The sequence below is a fragment of the Microcaecilia unicolor genome, chromosome 14 (assembly GCF_901765095.1).
Source record: "Microcaecilia unicolor chromosome 14, aMicUni1.1, whole genome shotgun sequence".
Lineage (NCBI taxonomy): Eukaryota > Metazoa > Chordata > Amphibia > Gymnophiona > Siphonopidae > Microcaecilia > Microcaecilia unicolor.
In genome coordinates this window covers 46,750,771-46,771,495 of record NC_044044.1, presented here as the reverse complement: position 1 = coordinate 46,771,495, position 20,725 = coordinate 46,750,771, and the positions used below count along the sequence as shown (strand labels likewise).

Below are 20,725 nucleotides of genomic sequence, written 5' to 3'. Positions count from 1 at the left end.
GTCTCCCCCCCTCAGCACAAAAACCAAGCACCGGCGCAACACCAAAACCCCTAGCCCCCCTCGACGCATCACCCAAGACCCTCCTCCCAGCGCTTTACCAAAGCCCCTACCCCCCTAGCAGGCACATCAACCCCCTCGCCACCTACAGTCGCCAATACTAACGCTGTCCGGCTGCTGCTGCTTCTCCTGTGGAGCAGCAGCGGCCTGTACAAAAAGAAAAAAGCCCCCCAAATTTTTAAACCTGAAACGTGGCTCCGTAGACAGCCATCTGGCATTGGCTGTCGTCTCTGCAGCTGCTCCTCCTCTCCCCTCCACATCACTGCTCCTGCAGGAAGACCCCAGAGGAGCGCAACGACGTCAGAGGGGAGAGGAGGAGCGGCTGCAGAGACGACAGCCAATGCCAGATGGTTGTCTATGGAGCCGTGTTTCAGGTTTAAAATCTTTTTTTGGCTTTTTTCTTTTTGTACCGGCCGCTGCTGCTCCACAGGAGATGCAGCAGCGGCCAGACAGCGTTAGTATTGGCGGCTGCGGGTGGCGAGGGGGTTGATGTGCCCAAAGGGGGGGTAGGGGCTTGGGTGATGCGCCATGGCGGAGGGGCTTGGGTGATGCGCCGAGGGGGGAGGGGAGGGTTGTTGGACATGGGTGGCTGGAGGGGGGCAGGGAAGAGGGAGGTGGGGAGGGGGTCCTGAGACCAGATGGGTGGCTGCAGGGGAGGGCAGGGGAGACAGAAGGGACGCTGCAGGGGGGCAGGGGGAGAGGAGGGTCGCTGGACATGGGTGGCTGCAGGGGAGGGCAGGGAAGACAGAAGGGACGCTGCAGGGGGGCAGGGGGAGAGGAGGGTCGCTGCACATGCATGGCTGCAGGGGGAGAGGAGGGTTGGTGGGGAGGGGGTCCTGAGACTAGATGGGTGGCTGCAGGGGGGGGCAGGGGGGACGCTGCGGGGGGGATTACCTTGCTAGCACCCATTTCATTGCCTACCGAAACGGGCCTTTTATACTAGTAAATAAATATATATATATATATATTAATCCATCCCCCTGATCCCCCACCCCACCAATGCACAGGGAATCTAAAGCTCAAAATCAGGAACAGGGTTCACCTAGCAGTTCCTGTTACCCAATTTTTAGCTGCTCCGATGCACAGGAAGAAACAGTTTGTGGGTTAGAAAGTTTCCATTTGCAACACGGCTTGATTCCTGACTTTGATAAGCAACTGCCCCAGTTAAGTTCTGTTTGAAGCTTAAGCTGTGAAAGCACACGTTCTATCAAAAGAGGAGGGTGAAAGATATTCTTATGTTTTCTTTGGTTGAGTAATAAAAAAGAAAAAGCATTCTTTCACCCTGTGTCAGGCTGTTTTGAATATTTGGTTTTCATTTAATAAATCTATATTTATGTTTAGTTTCTACTGATCTGCTTTGATGTTTTTTCCAAAAATAACACGAGGTCAGAGGAGGCATTAAGCTGTTGGAAGAGAGTATTTCTCATGATTCTTATGCCTCTCTCATGATTCTTTCTGCAAAACCTGCCGGTTATTGCTTTTGGAAGCAGAAGGAAGCCCGTGTGAGCCCTTAAGCGTTGGTTGTGAGAAATAGCAGACCCAAGCGAAAGCACACATTGGCGTCTGTTTCCTGTGTCAAAATATAACTTTCTAAGCAAAAAAAAAAAAATAATCCTATATAATAATTTGCACCTCCAACATTCCATGTCTGGCTGCCTGGGTTCGTAACATCTCCTGACGTCAGCCAACCTCCAGCGTTCCATTCCCCCTCACTGTCCCGCCCTCGCGTCAAGACGTAATGACGTCAGAGGGCGGAACAGTGAGAGGGAAGGGAACGCTGGAGGCGAGCTGACGTCAGGAGGGATGTTACGAATGGAACGGAAGCCAGCGCCAGCCAGCCAGAGAACGTTCAGGTACAAATCGAGGGGAGGGAGGAAGGGAAGGGAAGGGAAGGGAAGGGGAGGGCAGGGCAGGGCAGAGGAGAATTGATGGACATGGATGGGATGGGAGGACAGTAGAGGAGAGAATCGCAGGACACAGATGGGAGGGCAGGGAAGAGGAGAATCGCTGGACATGGAGGGGAGGGGACTGGGGAGGGGAGGGAAGAATTGCTGGACATGGAGGGGAGGGCAGGGGAGAGAGAAAAAAAAAGCTTACATGACAGCCTTCCTAGGGCCCGTTTCATTGTTGAGGAAACGGGTATGATTCTACTAGTAATAACAATAAACTGCTTATATTTATTCCACAGAAAACAGGCACCAAGCTGAGTTGCCCTTCACAGACCCCTCAACAGCTCCTGAAACCCCCCCCAACTCCCTCTACATCCCTTCCCGATCCCCTACTAACAGAGAGAATGCAAAATCTAGGTTGCTATTGTTTTCAATATTGTTTTCATTTTGGGCAAACAAAGATGGCTGCTGCAGGGGGAACTGGCTTCAACTTTTTGATATCATGTCATCTTCTGATAATCCAACCTCCTTGAGATTATGGCTCCAGGACTGCTCAATGCACTCCCTTACTGCCTGGAAGAAATGGGGGGTGATGTGCCTGAAGGAGGTGGCATGCTCTGCTCCTACTGACAACCAAGTCTCACTGCCTTGGGGCTTGTGGAAACACATCTTGCAAAGTCAGCAGAACAAAATTACGCCACACTCTGAATGAGATTCTACTACAATGCTTGATATAGGAAACATCAAAAATCTTAAAAAAAAAAAAAAAGACACACTAGTGGTTTCTTCACCAACCATGCCCTCTAGCAAAGGTACTCTTTGGATGGGTTTTCCCCGTGTTTGTACCTTTTCTGCTTGATGTAAGCGCTTACACTTCAGTAGAATCAAAGCTGCTGAGGGGGAGCAATTTTTAAGCAGGGCATTTTGATCCCACCTCCTAACCTTGCTCATGCCCCTCTCCCACTTCCCTCCCTCTGCAATACTGTTAACCGTCAATAAAATCTCACTGCTGGCACTTCCTGCCTGTCATTCTCACATCAGAAATACTTGTGGCAGAGAAGGAACCCATGGGGAGTTTCCACAGTTTGCACAGGAGATGGTTCTCTGGAGCAGGAAACTGCCACTCAATTCAAGTCTGTAGAATTGACAGCCTTCTCCTGAACTCACCACAGATCAGCTCCTGCTGAATCCCTTTCAGAGAGTTACTCAGTAGAATTTCTACTCCCTCTGACTCCACTTTGCTCAGGCAGTTGAGATACTGCAACTCTTTGGTGGGATATCTAATTCCTTCTTCTCAGTCTCCAAGAGACTTCCACTCCTCTTTTGACAGAGCTGGCCCAACCATTACACGGAACTGGGCAGCAGTGGTGTACCAAGGGTGGGGCGGTCCGCCCTGGCAGGGCTGTGCCTAGGGTCTCTGGTGCCCCCCTGCAGACCATCAGTTGGTGCCCCCTGCAGACCATCAGTTGGCGTGCACGCGCGCCCCCGCCCCGCTCCAAGGCGCATGGAAGAGCTGGGCGGTGCCAAAGAGCCGAGCGCTGCTCCCCCAAGCTGCCGTCTGGGGCGCGATGGAGGAAATGGCTGGGTTTGGCCTGCAGAGGAGGCTCTGAGCATACTTCTCATTCAGCCTGAGCCTCCTCCGCTCCATCCCCGATTCCCCAGCGCTTTAAATTTACCTCTCTCCGCCTCCGGCGTCTGCGCAGCGTCAGTGAAAGCGCTGCCTGTCTGACGTCTCTCCACCAGCCTTCCCTTCGCTCGTTCATTCCCTCTGTGTCCCGCCTTCTTCTGACGTCATTTCCTTGAGGGTGGGACACAGAGGGAACGAACGAGCGAAGGGAAGGCTGGTGGAGAGACGTCGGACAGGCAGCGCTTTCACTGACGCTGCGCAGACGTCGGAGGCGGAGCGAGGTAAATTTAAAGCGCCGGGGAATCGGGGATGGAGCGGAGGAGTAAGGGTTTTTTTTTAAATTAAAACTCCACGCGGCACCCTTGAAGGCAGGTGCCCCCCCACGGCGCTTACCATGTTGGCACGGCCCTGCGCCCTGGGTGCACGCTGCAAGGGGGTGTAGGGAGTAACCGCATGGCTGTTAGCTCCACCGGTTCCCTGTTCCCTCTGATGTTACTTCCTGTTCCAGCGGAGCCAACAGCCACGCAACTGTTCCCAGCACCCCCAGGAGGTAAGAGCAATGCGCTAGGAGGGTGGAGGTGATGCACCAGGGGGTGCGAAGCGGCGATACGCCCTGGGCAGCAGCTGGCCTAGGAATGCCACTGCTAGGCAGTCACCTAGGGCAAGTTTCTGGGAAGAGAGGGGACATGAAAGAGGAGCTGCAGTCAAAGCAAAATAATAAGAACATAAGAGTAGCCATATTAAGTCAGACCAATGGTCCACCTAGCCCAATCCGGGTCACAAATACCTGGCAGAAACCCAAATAGTCCTGATAGCCACACAAATTGAGAGAAACAATGGGAGATGGGAAGGTGGGCAGTTTTCAAATAGCCCATGTACCCAGATTATTCTGGGAGGGCTCCTGTTGGAGAAAGCATGATTTCAGGGAGGGGCCTCAAAGATTATTAGGGGAGAGAATGCCAGGCGAAAGGTTTGCATAGGCCACCTAATTACTCTGTCAATGGCCCTCTCCCCAGGATAGTCTGGAAAAGAATATTTGGCAAATGTTTTAAATTATGTTTTAGAGATGGAGCTTAAGAACAGCAAATGAAAGGAAACAGGTCATTTCCACACAAGAGGAATCCCCGAAATGAACTTGAAATCCTTGGGCTTCCAGCCTGAGAGGAAGGAAGATGATGAGTTCTCCCTCATTCCCACTTTGCACATTAGACAGTTGAGTTTCTGTTACTCCGATGAGAGACTGGTATCCCGAGGGTCTACACACAGGGACTCCCAGGATAAATAAGTGTGGTTTGTCATCATAGTCTACTTTAAAAGTCATAAATAGAAATAAAACAGAAAAAGAAAATAAGTTGATATCTTTTTCGGTGGGCTAACTTCATACATCTTATGACTAACGTCCAAAGGCCGGAACCTTCTTCCTCAGGTGAGAAATGAGCAAAAGAGGACAATATCAAAATACATAAGTGAAACAAAAGTGACAGTCTTAAGAGGAAAGGTTTGGAGGGGGGGGAGGGAAAGGGAAAGATGGATGGGTGATCAGAAAGTGACAAAGCAATATAATATTATGGTTTATATTGCGATAGGTCTTTGTTTAAGACCTGTCTTGTTGGTGTTAAAATATTTCATCATCTTACCTTCCTGGGTTGTTTTAAAATGTCCTTATAGAGTTCTGACCATAAAGTCATTGGGACAGTGCTCTGGTCCTCAAATGTTCTCTCCCACATAAGTGGCATTTTTGTTTGGTTTCTGGTATTTGATGTGGTGCATATTAGTCCATTCAGTCTTACTTTTTAGCATCTGACCTGTCTCCCCAGTATATCATGCTTCTTCACATTTTCTGCACTGAACGATATATACTATATTTAAGGATATTTCTGTAGCCAACCCAGTGGTCAGGCTGTGAACCAAGGGACAGAGTTTGTGTTGAATTTGCTCTTCCTGTCGTTTTACCATGTTTTCTAGTTAATGGTCCTCTGCTTTTTCTGCCCACATCACACAGGGAGGCGGAGGAGAGGCTGAAGAACAAACCATTGGGGTGTTTTCTGGTTCGCTTTTGTGAAAGTCGAGTGGGGTTTGTACTTTCATACAGGTGAGGCTGGTACTGTACAACTCCACCCATCTTCCAGCTCCTGTCTAGACACCTACTCAGTTCGACCCAGCGCTGTATCTCGTCACCCCATGTATAAACACTGACGTCTCTCTTAGTGGCCCCCATTCCACGTGAGCCACTTTCCCATCACTGTGGATCCCTCATACCATGTAATCACATTGTCTCATCCCTTCATGGATTCCTGTATCCTTGAACATCAGATGAGGAGTAAACTGGTCACACTAGAAGGATCTTACAGTCATCATATCATGTGTTAATCCATTGCCCTGTTTAACCACTCCCATCACTCTCTCCTACTGGCATGTCATGCATCTGTATTCTCTCACCTGTTCTCCTCCCCATATAACCACACTTTCACCCCTCTCCTGCACTCTCCCTCCCCAAGTAACCACTCTCTCCCCCTGTCCTGCTCCCTATATAATACTCTCCTCTTCTCTCCTCCACCTATATAACCGCTCTCTCCCCCTCATCTTTCTCCAATCTCTCCCCTTCTCTCCTGCTATCCTTCCTCCATATAACCGTTCCCTCTCCCCGTATAACCATACTCTCCCTTGCTATTCCTCTCCCCATATAACCACTCTCCCCCACCCTCCTTCCTGCTTTACGTCCCCCATATAACCACACTCTCCTCATCTCACTTGCTCTCCTCTGCTTTCCTGCTAATTGCAGGGGCACAGAACGCTGCCGCCATTTTGTCTTGGATCAGCTGGACGACAAGCGGTATGTGATCCTTGGAGAGAAGAGTGCTCATACTCTGCTTCAGGACCTGCTCCAGCATTACCACACTCTGCCCATTCCACCTTTCGATGAATTTCTGACGACAGCGTGCAGCAAGGTAGGAAGCAGGAGAATCTATATTACCTGTGAACAAGGTTGGAGGCCTCTTCTATTGGCCAGAGGTTGTAGGAGAGAGCACAGGTAACCAGAAGAGCTCTTCTTCAGAGGCTGTGGTGAAGAGCACAGGCAGCAGGGATCGCACTTTTATGGTCACAGGCTGCAGGAGGGAGCAAGGAAAACGCTTCAGGGGTGGGCAACCTTTTGCTTTATAAGGAGGAACTGCAGTTATATTTGCTTTATGCGGGAATCATTTCTGCTGCAGATGCATTAGTGTTAGGAAATTTACATTTGTCTATTCGTTTGGTATACTGCCCTCCTGCTAAGTTGAGACAAGATTGTTCATCTTTGTTGAATTTATGGATTACGTTCTCTGTTGAGATGTCTAGATTAGTGATGATAGGGGATTTTAATACGTCATTTTCTCACATTCTATTTACATAAGTACATAAGTAATGCCACACTGGGAAAAGACCAAGGGTCCATCGAGCCCAGCATCCTGTCCACGACAGCGGCCAATCCAGGCCAAGGGCACCTGGCAAGCTTCCCAAACGTACAAACATTCTATACATGTTATTCCTGGAATTGTGGATTTTTCCCAAGTCCATTTAGTAGTGGTTTATAGACTTGTCCTTTAGGAAACCGTCTAACTCCTTTTTAAACTCTGTCAAGCTAACCGCCTTCATCACGTTCTCTGGCAACGAATTCCAGAGTTTAATTACGCGTTGGGTATAGAAAACTTTTCTCCGATTTGTTTTAAATTTACTACACTGTAGTTTCATCGCATGCCCCCTAGTCCTAGTATTTTTGGAAAGCGTGAACAGACGCTTCACATCCACCTGTTTCATTCCACTCATTATTTTATATACCTCTATCATGTCTCCCCTCAGCTGTCTCTTCTCCAAGCTGAAAAGCCCTAGCCTCCTTAGTCTTTGATGCTTTGACGGTGGTAGATTTGTCAGGTGGTAGGATCAAGTAACACATACAGCCAGACATATATTGGATCTGGTGTTTGTGTCACAAAATTGGGTTTCATTGAGTACATTGCAAATTTTGCCTATTGTCTGGACTGATCACTGTCTTGTGTTGCTGGATATTCCATCATTACAAGTTACGATGAGTAGGAGGGGAGAGGATGCTTTTAGGATCATTCAACCAAAAGTGGATCCTTTGACCTTTTTGGCTGTATGGTCTCCACTGCTGGGAGATGTGTCCGCACTGCAGCCAGAAGTGATGGTAGAGTCACTGGAATTCTACATTACAATCAGCATAAGATATAGTAGCTCCCCTGAAAAAAGTAATTAGGAAGAATAAGGGTGGGCCATTGCTGTGATTCAATGTTGCATTACGTCAGTTGCAACATGAACTATAGCAAATGGAAAGGGAGTAGAGGCATATTCGGGGTATTGATGTGCATTATGGGTACATGATTAAATTGAATGAATATACAGTAACTGTGAGTCAGGAGCGGCATCAGTTTTATCAGACAAAAATAGGAGAATCCCTAAATCATCCCAGGGAACTTTTTGCTATTCTTTGATTATTAACTGACGAGCATAAGTCGTTGGAAGCCAATTGTTCGTTTTCTGATGGTTAGTTTTTTGAAACAAAGGTTCGCCAAATTGTAGCATCTTTTCCACCACTTGGTCATTTCTCCAGAGGGGTTCACATGTCAATGGGATACATTTGATGACGTGACAAGAGGTGAAAATGAGAGCCTACTTGAGTTCAAGTAGGCCAACCGCGTTGGCTGGTGATCTTTGCAGTCCTGCACTGTTAAACAGTGTAGAAAAACTATCCGTTCCAGCATTGACCACAATTGTTAATTCGCTTTTAAGAAAAGGTTTAGTACCAGAGGAATTGAAAATGGCTACAGTCCATCCTCGGGTTTTAGGGAGATCCCCAATTTTCATCCTATTTCCTCATTACCAGTAATTGCTAAGTTTATTGAAAAATTGGTATATATGCAATTAGAGAACTATCTGTCTCAGGTTTCTGTGTTGGATCCTTACTAGTATGACTTTTGCAAGCCCCATGCTACCAACACCATATTAGCAACAACTGTGGATGAAGTACGCCACAGCTTAGATCGGCATATTGATTGGTTTTTAAAAAGAGAGTTTCTCGATATTCCCACTGCTTTCGATATGTTGGATCACCAAGTTTTGCTGCAATGTTTATATGAATGTGGCCTTGCAGGAACAGTCCTACGATGGTTCCAGGAATTTTTGATGCATACAATAGATCATGTCCATATTAGGGACCGGTTGTCACAGTCTTTTGTGAGTTCTGCAGGGATCTGCACTTTCAGCTATGCCGTCTAACTCGTATTTAGGTCCGTTATGTAAACTGCTGAAATCAGTTGGGGTGTCTTGGCAGATGACTTTCAATTTATTATCCCAATTGAGTCATCAATGGTAAACACTGTAGGGAGGTTACAGGAGGTATTTCTAGGAATTCAAGTATGGACGACCCAAAATCAGTTACAGTTAAATGTGAGCAAAACAGAGGTACTATTTATGTCCTCAGAGGTGGCCCCTAGTTTTTCTTCCACTGTCCTATTGGCCGGGGTTCCCATTAAGGTAGCAAGTGAAGTGTGGAGTTTCGGAATATGCACTGATCAGAAATTCATATTTTAAATTGCGATTGTTAAGCAAGCTACATCCTCTGTTAGCGAAGAGATTTTTTCAAAAAGTGGTACAGGCTATGCTTTGAAGTTCTCTAGACTATTTTATTTATTTGTTGCATTTGTATCCCACATTTTCCCACCTATTTGCAGGCTCAATATGGCTTACACATAGTACCGTAATGGCATTCACCAAGTCCGGTAAAGAAACAAATACCTGTGTTTCAGGTATAGTGGGGATCGAGGAGAGGAAAGGTTATATCGTATCCATTACGAGCTTTGGTTTTGCTGTGTTGCAGAGTGTAGGTACTTATGTTGGGGTGGTGGGGTATACCTTTTTGAACAGGTTGGTTTTTAGTGATTTCCTGAAGTTAAGGTGGTCATAGATTGCTGTCACAGCTTTTGGCAATGCGTTCCATAGTTGTGTGTTTATATAGGAGAAGCTGGATGCATAGGTTGCTTTGTATTTAAGTCCTTTGCAGTTTGGGTAGTGGAGGTTTAGGTATGTTCGAGATGATCCGATTGGTTGGTGTATGAGGTCTGTCATGTATCCTGGGACTTGGCCGTAGATAATTTTGTGGACTAGGATGCAGAATTTGAAGGTAATACATTCTTTGATTGGAAGCCAGTGCAGGTTTTCTCGGAGGGGTTTAGCACTTTCGAATCGCGATTTACCAAATATCAGCCTGGCTGCTGTGTTTTGAGCGGTCTGGAGTTTCTTGTGTTATTTAGGGCTTCCTGTTGTGTGTACATGCTTTACAAGTTGTGCAAAATTTTGCTTTGCGACTCATATTTGGACTCTCAAAATTTGAACATGTATCTCATCTGCTACGACAATTGCGCTGGCTTCCTGTGGAACAAAGGATAATGTTTAAGTTGCTGTTATTACTACATACAGGGTTGTATCAGGACACACCTTTTTATCTGGGTAATGCGTTGCAGAGATATGAACCATCAAGGGTACTGTGCTCAGCAAGTGCCTGTTTGCTCGTTGTGCCAAATATGAGAGACTTGCGATTGAATGTCACCAGAACTGGTACCTTCTCTGTAGCAAGACCCAGAGAGTGGAACAAACTGCCTTTGGCTCTAACATTACAAACAAAATGTCACCTCCTTTAAGGCAATGTTAAAATAGTAGCTGTTAGGCCAAGCTAGGGTTACCATATGTCCGGATTTACCCAGACATGTCCTCTTTTTGAGGACGTCTGGGCAACCGGGCGGGTTTTGCCAATCTGCCCGTTTGTCCAGAAATCCGGACAAACAGGCAGATTGCTAGCCTCCCCTCCAACCGAGAGTTGAAGTGACCTCGCGAGACTTCAACTCTCGGTGGCCATTTTGAATCGGCACCGAGATCATGAACAGGAAGGATGCATGCGGGTCAGCGTTCCGGGCAGGAAAGAGGGGGCTCTTTCCTGCCCCAAAGAGGTCACTAGACCACCAGGGCAGTAGTAAGGTAAAGGGAGGGAGTGACGGGGTGTGTGACAGGGAGGAGGAGAAAATGTGACAGGGGGCGGAGCGAGGGCATCAAAGGGGGCGGGGAATGTGTCCTCCCTTTTGAGGGACAAAATATGGTAACCCTAGGCCAAGCTTATCACATGCACTGACTTATATGAGCCTTACTGACTGTCTTTAGTTCACTGCACTTATGTGGTTTTGTAGTTTGTTTCTTTAAACATGTATGTTATGTTGTAACCCATCTTGGTTAAAGGTGGGCTATAAATGAATAAAACAGAAAATAAACATAAAGGGCCACATGAATGTTAATACTATCTGTAGCGGGCTGCAACATTACATAATGTCAGAACCAGAAATGCAGAGCTCCACAGACTTTCTGTGATAAATAAATTAAATTTAAATGGTCAGAAGCTGCAGGAAGGAGGCAAGGAGAGCTCTTCTATTGGTCAGAAGCTGCGGGAAGAAGGCAAGGAGAGCTCTTCTATTGGTCAGAAGCTGTGGGTAGAAGGCAAGGAGAGCTCTTCTATTGGTCAGAAGCTGCGGGAAGAAGGCAAGGAGAGCTCTTCTATTGGTCAGAAGCTGCAGGAAGGAAGCAAGGAGAGCTCTTCTATTGGTCAGAGGCTGTGTGTGAGGAAGCACATGCAGCCTTTCTATTTATTGATCAAGTTGCCTTTTTCTCCCATTAGTTTCAGTGGAGTAGGGGAGAAGTGGTGTAACACTTGAGACCCACAATGAATATGCATGAGATAGATCATTTGCATACAAACCTCCTACATAGGCATTGTGCATACTCTGAAAACCAGACTGCCTTGATGTGTCCCAAGGACTGGGCTGAGAACCTCTGTAATATGTGTGAGGCTTTCAGTGGGATAGATCTTTAGTCACCACCCACTTTCTTTTGTTATGAATGTAATCTTCACAGAAAGAAGAACGGAATTTGTGGATTGGCCTCCCAGTGGAAGTGGTGGAGATGAAAGCTGTATCTGAATTCAAGAGAGTTTGGGACAAGTACACAAGATCTCTAAGGGAGTGATAGGGAGAGTAGATGACGGGCAAACTGGAAAGGTCAAATAGTCTTTATCTACCTACATTTTTATCTGTTTCTAATCTCTCTTGTGAATTTAGCACAGGTAGTAGAGATGTTTCCTTTTACACCCAAGCTGCCAGCTCATTTCACATAGCCCATGGAAAATGTTTCAGTGAAAAACACCTTCAGCTGCATGCTAATTGGACATGGAGTCAAATGGTCACTGCTTCTATATATATATATTTTTTTTAGAGTTCTGCACTTCCGGTCCAAGCTGAAATCCCACTAAGCACCGAAGAGATACCACCAGTTCCGAGCACAAAGAGCAGTGACCCTCCTGCCACCAAGGACCATCCCTACGCTGTAGTCCAGAAGCAGGCCAAAGCCCCTTCCCAGCCGAGCTTTCCTCCATCTCTGGAGGCACAACTGAGTGAGAAGCCAAAATCCACTGCATACCAGGAGGTAAACCTGGGGCCACAATGTTTGGGGATTATAAAACCAGGAATTTTGTGTGGGACAGCCAGAGCTAAACCTACTGAAGTATAGAATCCTTATTCATTTATTCAGTGGTTCTCTAGCCTGGTCCATTTTGATATAAATGCATAGCTTCTGAATACTGAACGTCATTGATCTGAGCATTATTTATAGATACACACTTCATATCATTTAAAACAGAGGTTCCGAAACCTCTCCTGGAGCTCCCCAGCCAGTCAGGTTTTCATGATGTCCACAATGAATATTTACAAGAGACATTTGCATGCAATGAAGGCAGTGCATACAAATCTCTCTCATGAATATTAATTGTGGATATCCTGAAAAACCTGACTGGCTGGGGAGCCCCGGGAGAGGTTTCGGAACCTCTGTTTTAAATGATATGAAGTGTGTATATACAAATAATGCTCAGATCAATGACGTTCAGTATTCAGAGGCTATGCATTTATATCAAAATGTATTCAGTCATCATTTCACACTTGCATGTACAATTAATCTACAATAAATTATCCTGGTTTTCAAGGGAGATTTTCAGCCACCTCCACCTCTTATCCATTCCGATACCTAACATGAATGGGCAGGAAGGGGTGAGAAACAGGATCTAAAAATCCCACAATGCACTGGGACACAAGCTCCAAAACCAGGACTGGAGGAAAGTCTACCTCCAGAAACTGTCACTTGGCAGCCCATAATTTCATTTTTGACCAAGTTTTTAAAGATAGTTACCAAACATAGTAGATGATGGCAGAAAAAGACCTGCACGGTTCATCCACTCTGCCCAACAAGATAAACTCATATGTGCTACTTTTTGTGCATACCTTACCTTGATTTGTATCTGTCATTTTCAGGGCACAGACCGTAGAAGTCTGCCCAGCACTAGCCCCGCCTCCCAACCACCAGCTCTGGCACAGACCGTATAAGTCTGCCCAGCATTATCCCCGCCTCCCAACCACCAGCCCCGCCTCCCACCACTGGCTCTGGCACAGACCGTATAAGTCTGCCCAGCACTATCCCCGCCTCCCAACCACCAGCCCCTCCTCCCACCACCGGCTCTGGCACAGACTGTTATAAGTCTGCCCAGCATTATCCCCGCCTCCCACCACTGGCTCTGGCACAGACTGTATAAGTCTGCCCAGCACTATCCCCGCCTCCCAACCACCAGTCCCGCCTCCCACCATCAGCTCTGGCACAGACCGTATAAGTCTGCCCAGCACTATCCCCGCCTCCCAACCACAAGCCCCACCTCCCACCACCGGCTCTGCCACCCAATCTCGGCTAAGCTCCTGAGGATCCATTCCTTCTGAACAGGATTCCTATATGTTTATCCCACGCATGTTTGAATTCCGTTACCGTTTTCATTTCCACCACCTCCCGCGGAAGGGCATTCCACCACTCTCTCCATGAAGAAATACTTCCTCTCCGTGAAGTTATGAAACGGGCTGCACCAGCCTTGGTATGTCCCCATTGCATAATGCCTCATGGACCTGTAGTCTTTGATTGATTTGGAGTTCTGCCCAGTTATTTTCTGTTGGTCCATTATGAGTTTAGCTTAATCAGAATCAGCTTTTGCTGCTCTTGGTTCCCTCATAATTCACAGGCCAGTCAGTGCTGGGGCAGTTCTTCTGCATGGGAGTTATACCTCAGAAACCCTGCCATTGTTGTTTCCCACTCCAACATCTAGGTGTCACCGTTAATGGTTGAGACTCCCTCCCTCTTCTCCCTCACCCTGCAAAGGTTGTGAGTGCTGCCTGCACAGCATCCCAGCCGGGAAAGGGAATATTTGATCTGAGAATAGTTCCTGTCATGTTTGCCACTGTTCTAGTTGAAGAGAACCTAAACAAGCCAAGAATAGGGCAAAATTCTGACTAGCTCAATACATTCTCCAATAATCCAGCACATCATCACAACATCTGGTTTTAAACCCACACAATACTGAAATCACTTTCTAATCTCAGCTTCTCTCTCTCAGGTTCCTAATTGTAGACCTCCTGCACCAGGCACCATTTTCCCTGTCCCAGATGCTCATGATTCCAGGAGTACATTACAGAGGGAGACTGTTCCTGCTGACCATCCACAGATCAATGAGACTGAACCAGCTAACTGTTTGGAGCCAGCTGACAAGTACACCCTCCTCATGAAATTTCATACCTACGCTGAGCCCAGGGACAGCAAGCCACGAGCCACACACATCTATCACCTGCCCCATGAACCACCCATTGACTTTTATGCCATGGGGCGTGGCTCCATCACTTCTACTGTTTCAGAAAATATATATTCCGAGGTGAACATAAAACAACAAGAGACCGCAGACCTGCCATTGTCAGAAGAGACGAGGCCAAGTCTCACCACGCCTTTACCTGTACCTGCACCCAGGCGCATTCTGAACGGCGACTTGACACTTCCATCGGGTTTGTCCCTGGCTCCATCTGCAACAGAACCATCGCTTGGCCAGAACCTGGGTTCAGGCAGTCCAACAAGGCTGCCTACAGATCTGCAGGTAGGGGGAGTTTACATGTCTTAGGGCAGGGCTTCTCAACCCTCCCTTTTCAAAGCCCACCACTGCCACAGACAGTACTTTTTTTTTTTTTATTTGTACCCCGCACTTTCCCACTCATGGCAGGCTCAATATGGCTTACATGGGGCAATGGAGGGTTAAGTGACTTGCCCAGAGTCACAAGGAGCTGCCTGTGCCTGAAGTGGGAATCAAACTCAGTTCCTCAGGACCAAAGTCCACCACCCTAACCACTAGGCCACTCCTCCACTCCACTCCTTTCAGGTCGGATTCAGTAAATGGTGCCTAAAATTGGGCATTGGAAAAATCCACACTAGACTCAGGATTCTAGAACACTATGCCTACATTTTTGGAACACCCTTGACTCACCAATACTCCTCCAAGGCCACACTGCTTTTGGGTTGGGCCTGAGACATTTTGGGCATGTGGCATTATAGAATAGTGCACAAGCAGATGGGCGATAAGTCAAAATTATTTCCAATTAATGCCAATAATTAATGGCTCATTAACTAATTAGTTCAAGTGCGGATCTGGGCAACCTTTACAGAATCTGGGGGTTCACATCCTGTACCCTTAGACAGTAAAATAGTTTCCAAACTTAACCTGTCCTGGGGGCTCTCCAACCAGAGATTTTGCTGTGCCAAGCACTAAGGCATGGGATGGGGTCATATGGAATGAGAGCATTACTAAGAAATGATGGGATGCCTCTATGGAAAATTCAGTGAGCCAATGTGAGAATTGTAAATGGTATCCTCTATGAAATGGGTAGCCTGTGTTCAGTACGCAGTAGGGCGTTATGCTGTCAAATTTTCTTTTTCCAAGGCTAAGCTTGACAGTAGTGTTTTGTATTGTTTGCAAACAACACCGTTTGGAAGATGTGAGGTCAGATAATAAAGAGTTACAATACTCCGGTATAGAAAGGATTAACGAATAGACCAACAGTCTAAGAGCTGCAAAGACCAACAGGAAAAAAGAGGTGATAGTGCCCTTGTATAAGTCTCTGGTGAGGCCCCATTTAGAATACTGTGTGCAGTTCTGGAGACTGCACCTATGGAAAGATATAAACAGGATGGAATCGGTCCAGAAGGCGGCTACTCTTGGTCATAAAAGATATAGGGACAAGCTTATGAACCTCAACATGTATATGATGGGAGAGAGGTGATATGATAGAGATGTTTAAATACCTCAGTGGCGTTAATGTACAGGATAAGGCGAGCCTTTTTCAAATGAAGGAAAACTCTGAAATGAGGGGGCATAGTTTTTCTTCATTTGAAAAAGGCTCACTTCCTGTACATTAACGCCACTGAGGTACTTAAACGTCTCTATCATATCCCTTCTCTCCCGCCTCTCTTCCAGCATATACATGTTGAGGTTTATGACTGAGACCACGATGACGTTAAGAGGGAATAGGATTAGGAGGAATATAAGAAAATACTCGTTCACGGAAAGGGTGGTGGATGCGTGGAAAGGACTCTGGAAGTGTGGAGACGAAGACTGTTTCAGAATTTAAGAAAGCGTGGGACAAACATGTGGGATCCCTTAAGAAAAGGAAGAATTAGTGGTTATGGAGGATGGGCCATTCGGCCCTTACTGCCATCATGTTTCTATGTCTAAGAACAGTTGAATAGAGAGTATCTGCTACAGAGTAAAAAAAAGACTTTCAAGGTTGAGTTGAGTCAACAGTGACTCAAGGTTGAGTTGAGTCAACAGTGACTCCTGTAAGAGTTTATCTGAATATTCTAGGGGAACTGGATTTTCATATATTTTAGGTAAACTCGGTAAAACAGGGGAGTTCCTAGTAGAGAACAAAACTGCTGTGGTTTTTGTCAGATTTATTTTGAGCTGATTATCGATACCCTATTGTGTCTAACTTATCTGAGAGATCATGGATATAACAGGGGGAATCTGGATCCCAGTAGAAAGTAGGTAAATATCCTCTGCGTAGAGAAAGATCTAAAGATTGGATAAGAAGTGCAAAGTGGGGCAAGGTAGATGTTAAAGAGAATCAACCCAAGTATGGAGCCCTGGGGTACACCACAGGGAAGGGAGTAAGAAATAGGAATAATCTCCTGCCATTTATTTATTACATTTGTACCCCGCGCTTTCCCACTCAAAGCAGGTTCAATGCGGCTTACATAGTAATTGGGATTACAAAGTGTTGATGAAGAGAAATAAGTTGGGTATTATCGGTGTAATAAAAGGAATAAGAGTGTAGAGATGCAAGGATGGGGGGAGTAGTATAAGGATGAGCAAGGGTAAGTGAGCAAATTGAGGGGTGGATGAGGGGATAGAGCAGTGGATAGGTAGGGGAGAATGTGGCGGGAGATGTAGCCTAGGTCATTATCGTTGTCTCCTGGATATGTGATATGGAATGTTTTTACGTTTGGGGAGCGTGCCAGGTGCCCTTGACCTGGATTGGCCACTGTCGGTGACAGGATGCTGGGCTAGATGGACCTTTGGTCTTTCCCAGTATGGCACTACTTATGTACTTATGTACTTATGTGATTTAACTTGGAAAGTCCTATTTGCAAGATAGGATTCAAATCAGGCAGGTACGGTACCAGCGATGTGTAGGTCTGTTAAGCAGTGGAGGATAGAATGGTCCACTAAGTCAAAAGCGGCGGAAAGGTCATGAGAGCAAGAGGACCTCTACCAGAGTCAAGTGTAAGATGAATGAATGAATTTAGTTAGCCCTAATAGGGTGTGTTCGGTACTACAGTGCGGGCAAAAACCAGTTTGTTGTATTGACACTGTCTAGGAAGGCGGTCAAATGTGTAGATCCAGAGAGGCTGTTTTCTGTGAGCTTTTCAGATCTCTGGAGTCCCTTCTGAAACCCACAATAAAAGAAAGAGGAGGAGTAGCCTAGTGGTTAGTACAGCGGACTCTATTCCTGGGGAACTGAGTTTGACTCCCACTGCAGCTCCTTGTGACTCTGGGCAAGTCACTTAACCCTCCATTGCCCCTGGTACAAAATAAGTACCTGAATATATGTAAACCGCTTTGAATGTAGTTGCAAAAACCTCAGAAAGGCGGTATATTAAGTCCCATTAACAAGATTCCATGCAGAATCTTAAAAAGTAGCAACATTCCAAAGAATAACAAGATTCCAGAATCCCAGCCTATTTGAGATTCTACATGGAATGTTGCTATTCCACTAGCAACATTCTATGTAGAAGCCTGCCCTTGCAGATCAGCCGCGCAGGCTTCTGTTTCTGTGAGTCTGACGTCCTGCACGTATTTACTCACAGAAACAGAAGCCTGCGCGGCCGCATTGCTGATCTGCAAGGGCAGGCTTCTACATGGAATGTTGCTAGTGGAGGAGTAGCCTAGTGGTTAGTGCAGTGGACTTTGATCCTGGGGAACTGAGTTCGATTCCCACCGCAGCTTTGACTCTGGGCAAGTCACTTAACCCTCCATTGCCCCTGGTACAAAATAAGTACCGGAATATATGTAAACCGCTTTGAATGTAGTTGCAAAAACCTCAGAAAGGCAGTACATCAAGTCCCATTTCCCTTTCCCTTCCCTAAAGAGTTTTGTTGGAAAGCTAGGGCATTAAAGGCGATAAGTTATCAGATGCGACTGCACATTACTACTACTACTACTACTACTACTACTACTACTATTTATCATTTCTATAGCGCTACAAGGCATACACAGCGCTGTACACCATACACAAAGAATCTCTGCTCAAAGAGCTTACAATCTAGATAAGACAGTACACAGAACAATTAAGGGTAAGGGAATAAAGAGGTGAGGATAAAGGACAGGGCAAGTAAGTTAGGAGTCAAAAGCAGTGGTAAAGAGGTGGGTTTTGAGGTAAACAGGTAGTAAGGTGGTAAAGAGGTAGCTTTACAGAAAGGCCTAACATTCAGTAGTGCAGCATGGATACACGAGAAAAAGATGTTACAGCTGGGAAAGCATTCACTTCTAAACAAATCTTGTTTTGTTTCTCCGCAGCAGCCATCCCAGACACAGGGCCCCAGGGCTGCGCAGTTTGATGACCCCGTGTACAGCAGGGAAACAGCCACACGCTCCGGTTCAGAAATTCCTGAAAACATCTATGAGAAAATCACCGAGCGCTCTATGTTGAGAAAGCTCGCACTCTCGAAGAGACATTAAACTATAGGCCTCGATTGGTGGAGGACGTCACAAGCCAAGATGGACAGCTATTAGCTCTGCGTGCCGCACTGCAAAAACATTGGTTATCCCCAGCATCTTTCTAGCTGTGGCATGACCAACGACAAATTTGAGAAGAATAATTCGAGAGTAAGCAGCCACAATGAACCAATCAAGGATGGGTTTTCAAAACTCTTCTGGGAATATCTGTAGATAAATGAGCCAGCCGGGAACAGAACTGGTGCATAGCTGATGCTAGAAGTGGAGTGTCGATGTCAGCCAACCCAGAAAACCAAAGCTGTCCCACTGGTTTACATTTACAACACATGCACTGAGTTCTATGTTTAAGGCCAAACTAATTTAAATATCCTGTCATGTAGACAAGTTTTACCAAAAAAGCATTAACTGATCCTTCAACAGAGGATAACTGCTAGAGTTATCCTTTATTCATTTAAAATATTTCTGTAACCATATATGAACCATTTCCCAGCACCGTAAGAGACGCGAGCTCAGACACACTGAGGGCTTTTTTTTTCACAATGGTTATTTTTTTTGCCTTCCATGTTAAGACACAGGGACAGGGCCAGCAGTGATGATCACTGCACAAAAATCCCTTGATCCTTTCCATGGTTACTGTATTAGAACACTGAGGGGCGCTTTTACTAAGGCGCATAAGCAGCTACAAGCGCCAAAATGAAGCTACCGCGTGGCTCTTGTAGTAATTTCAGTTTTGGCGCACATCCGAAAAATAATTTTCAGACGTGCATATTGGGCGCGCACCGAGAGGCATTTGACGCACGTAGGTCGTTACCGCCCGGTTACCGCGTGAGACTTCACCGCTAGATCAATGGCTGGCGTTAAGGTCTCAGACCCAAAATGGACGCACAGCAATTTTCATTTTGCCACATGTCCGTTTTCGGCAAAAAGTTTTAAAAAGGCATTTTTTTTTTTACAGGTGCGCTGAAAAATGATTCTGTGCGCGTCCAAAACACGCGTCTACACTACTGTAGGCCATTTTTCAGCGTGCCTTTGTAAAAGGGCCCTTGAAAGCAGGTCTTTCAGAGCGCAGTGACCCTTAAACTCACAGAAAATGCCTTTTCGGACCCAAATCAGGTATTGTCTAACACCTCGAACATCCCCCAGAACTGCAAAGGTGAGAGATGACAACCCTTTTTCAATTAGTACTATTTTACCTTCCAGGGTATATAACCCTGTGTGTGCTCAGTCAGGTAATCTGGGTCTTTTAAGTTTTATACACCCACGGGTGGCTCAGTGCCAGGACTGATTTTTCTTATACCCACAGCAGATATACCCCACCATTCCCAGTGGCGTTCACACCCCTCTCCCCCCTTTGGCAGCAACTAAGCTCTTTCCGCTCCAATCAGGGACTCTCACATTTTTTCCTCTTGGGATGTGGTGGAAGAAAAGCTCTTAGGCTCAATGAAGGTAATATTCTCTTATCTTACTCTACTTTTCATAAAAGACAGCAGGCAGTTTAACCAGGTCTCTTCAAGCAATGCTTGTAAACCACTATAAACAATATCAAAATAAAAAGATAAGAAACAAGGTTTCACTTACATGTGGTGTGATGGGTGACCCTCCTTATCCATGATCGCCCCCTGATTTGCTGCTTCCCTTCTGGCACACTGATCCTTCCCAGCACCCCTTGTGTTCTCTCACCCCCCCCCCCCCCCACCCAATCCCAATTGCTCTTTTGAGCAGGGACTGTCTCTTTGTGTCAGGTGTTCAGCGCTGTGTGCATCTGGTAGCGCTATACAAATGCTAATCATAATAATATAGAAATGTCTTTGGGATTCTGGAATGTTGCTACTCTTTGTCCTTTTCTCTTATTTGTCCTGTTTGTCTGGCCTAATTAGATTGTAAGCTCTGTCGAGCAGGGACTGTCTCTTCATGTTCAGTGTACAGCGCTGCGTACGTCTAGTAACGCTATAGAAATGGTAAGTAGTAGTAGTAGTC

The 20,725-nt window shown here is 46.3% G+C and overlaps 1 protein-coding gene across 2 annotated transcripts in view; it reads left to right on the top strand.

Annotated features, from left to right (window-relative positions):
* Positions 1 to 19,488, top strand: part of SH2D2A (SH2 domain containing 2A) — a 40,055-nt gene extending 20,567 nt beyond the window's left edge. For both annotated transcript variants that reach the window (XM_030188210.1, XM_030188209.1), the window contains exons 4-8: positions 5,576 to 5,665; positions 6,356 to 6,521; positions 11,881 to 12,090; positions 14,090 to 14,617; positions 18,590 to 19,488. In XM_030188210.1, the coding sequence (XP_030044070.1) occupies positions 5,576 to 5,665; positions 6,356 to 6,521; positions 11,881 to 12,090; positions 14,090 to 14,617; positions 18,590 to 18,751 (1,156 nt within the window). In that variant the 3' untranslated portion in view covers positions 18,752 to 19,488. The remainder of the gene's footprint in view (positions 1 to 5,575; positions 5,666 to 6,355; positions 6,522 to 11,880; positions 12,091 to 14,089; positions 14,618 to 18,589) is intronic.
* Positions 19,489 to 20,725: the final 1,237 nt, after the last annotated feature.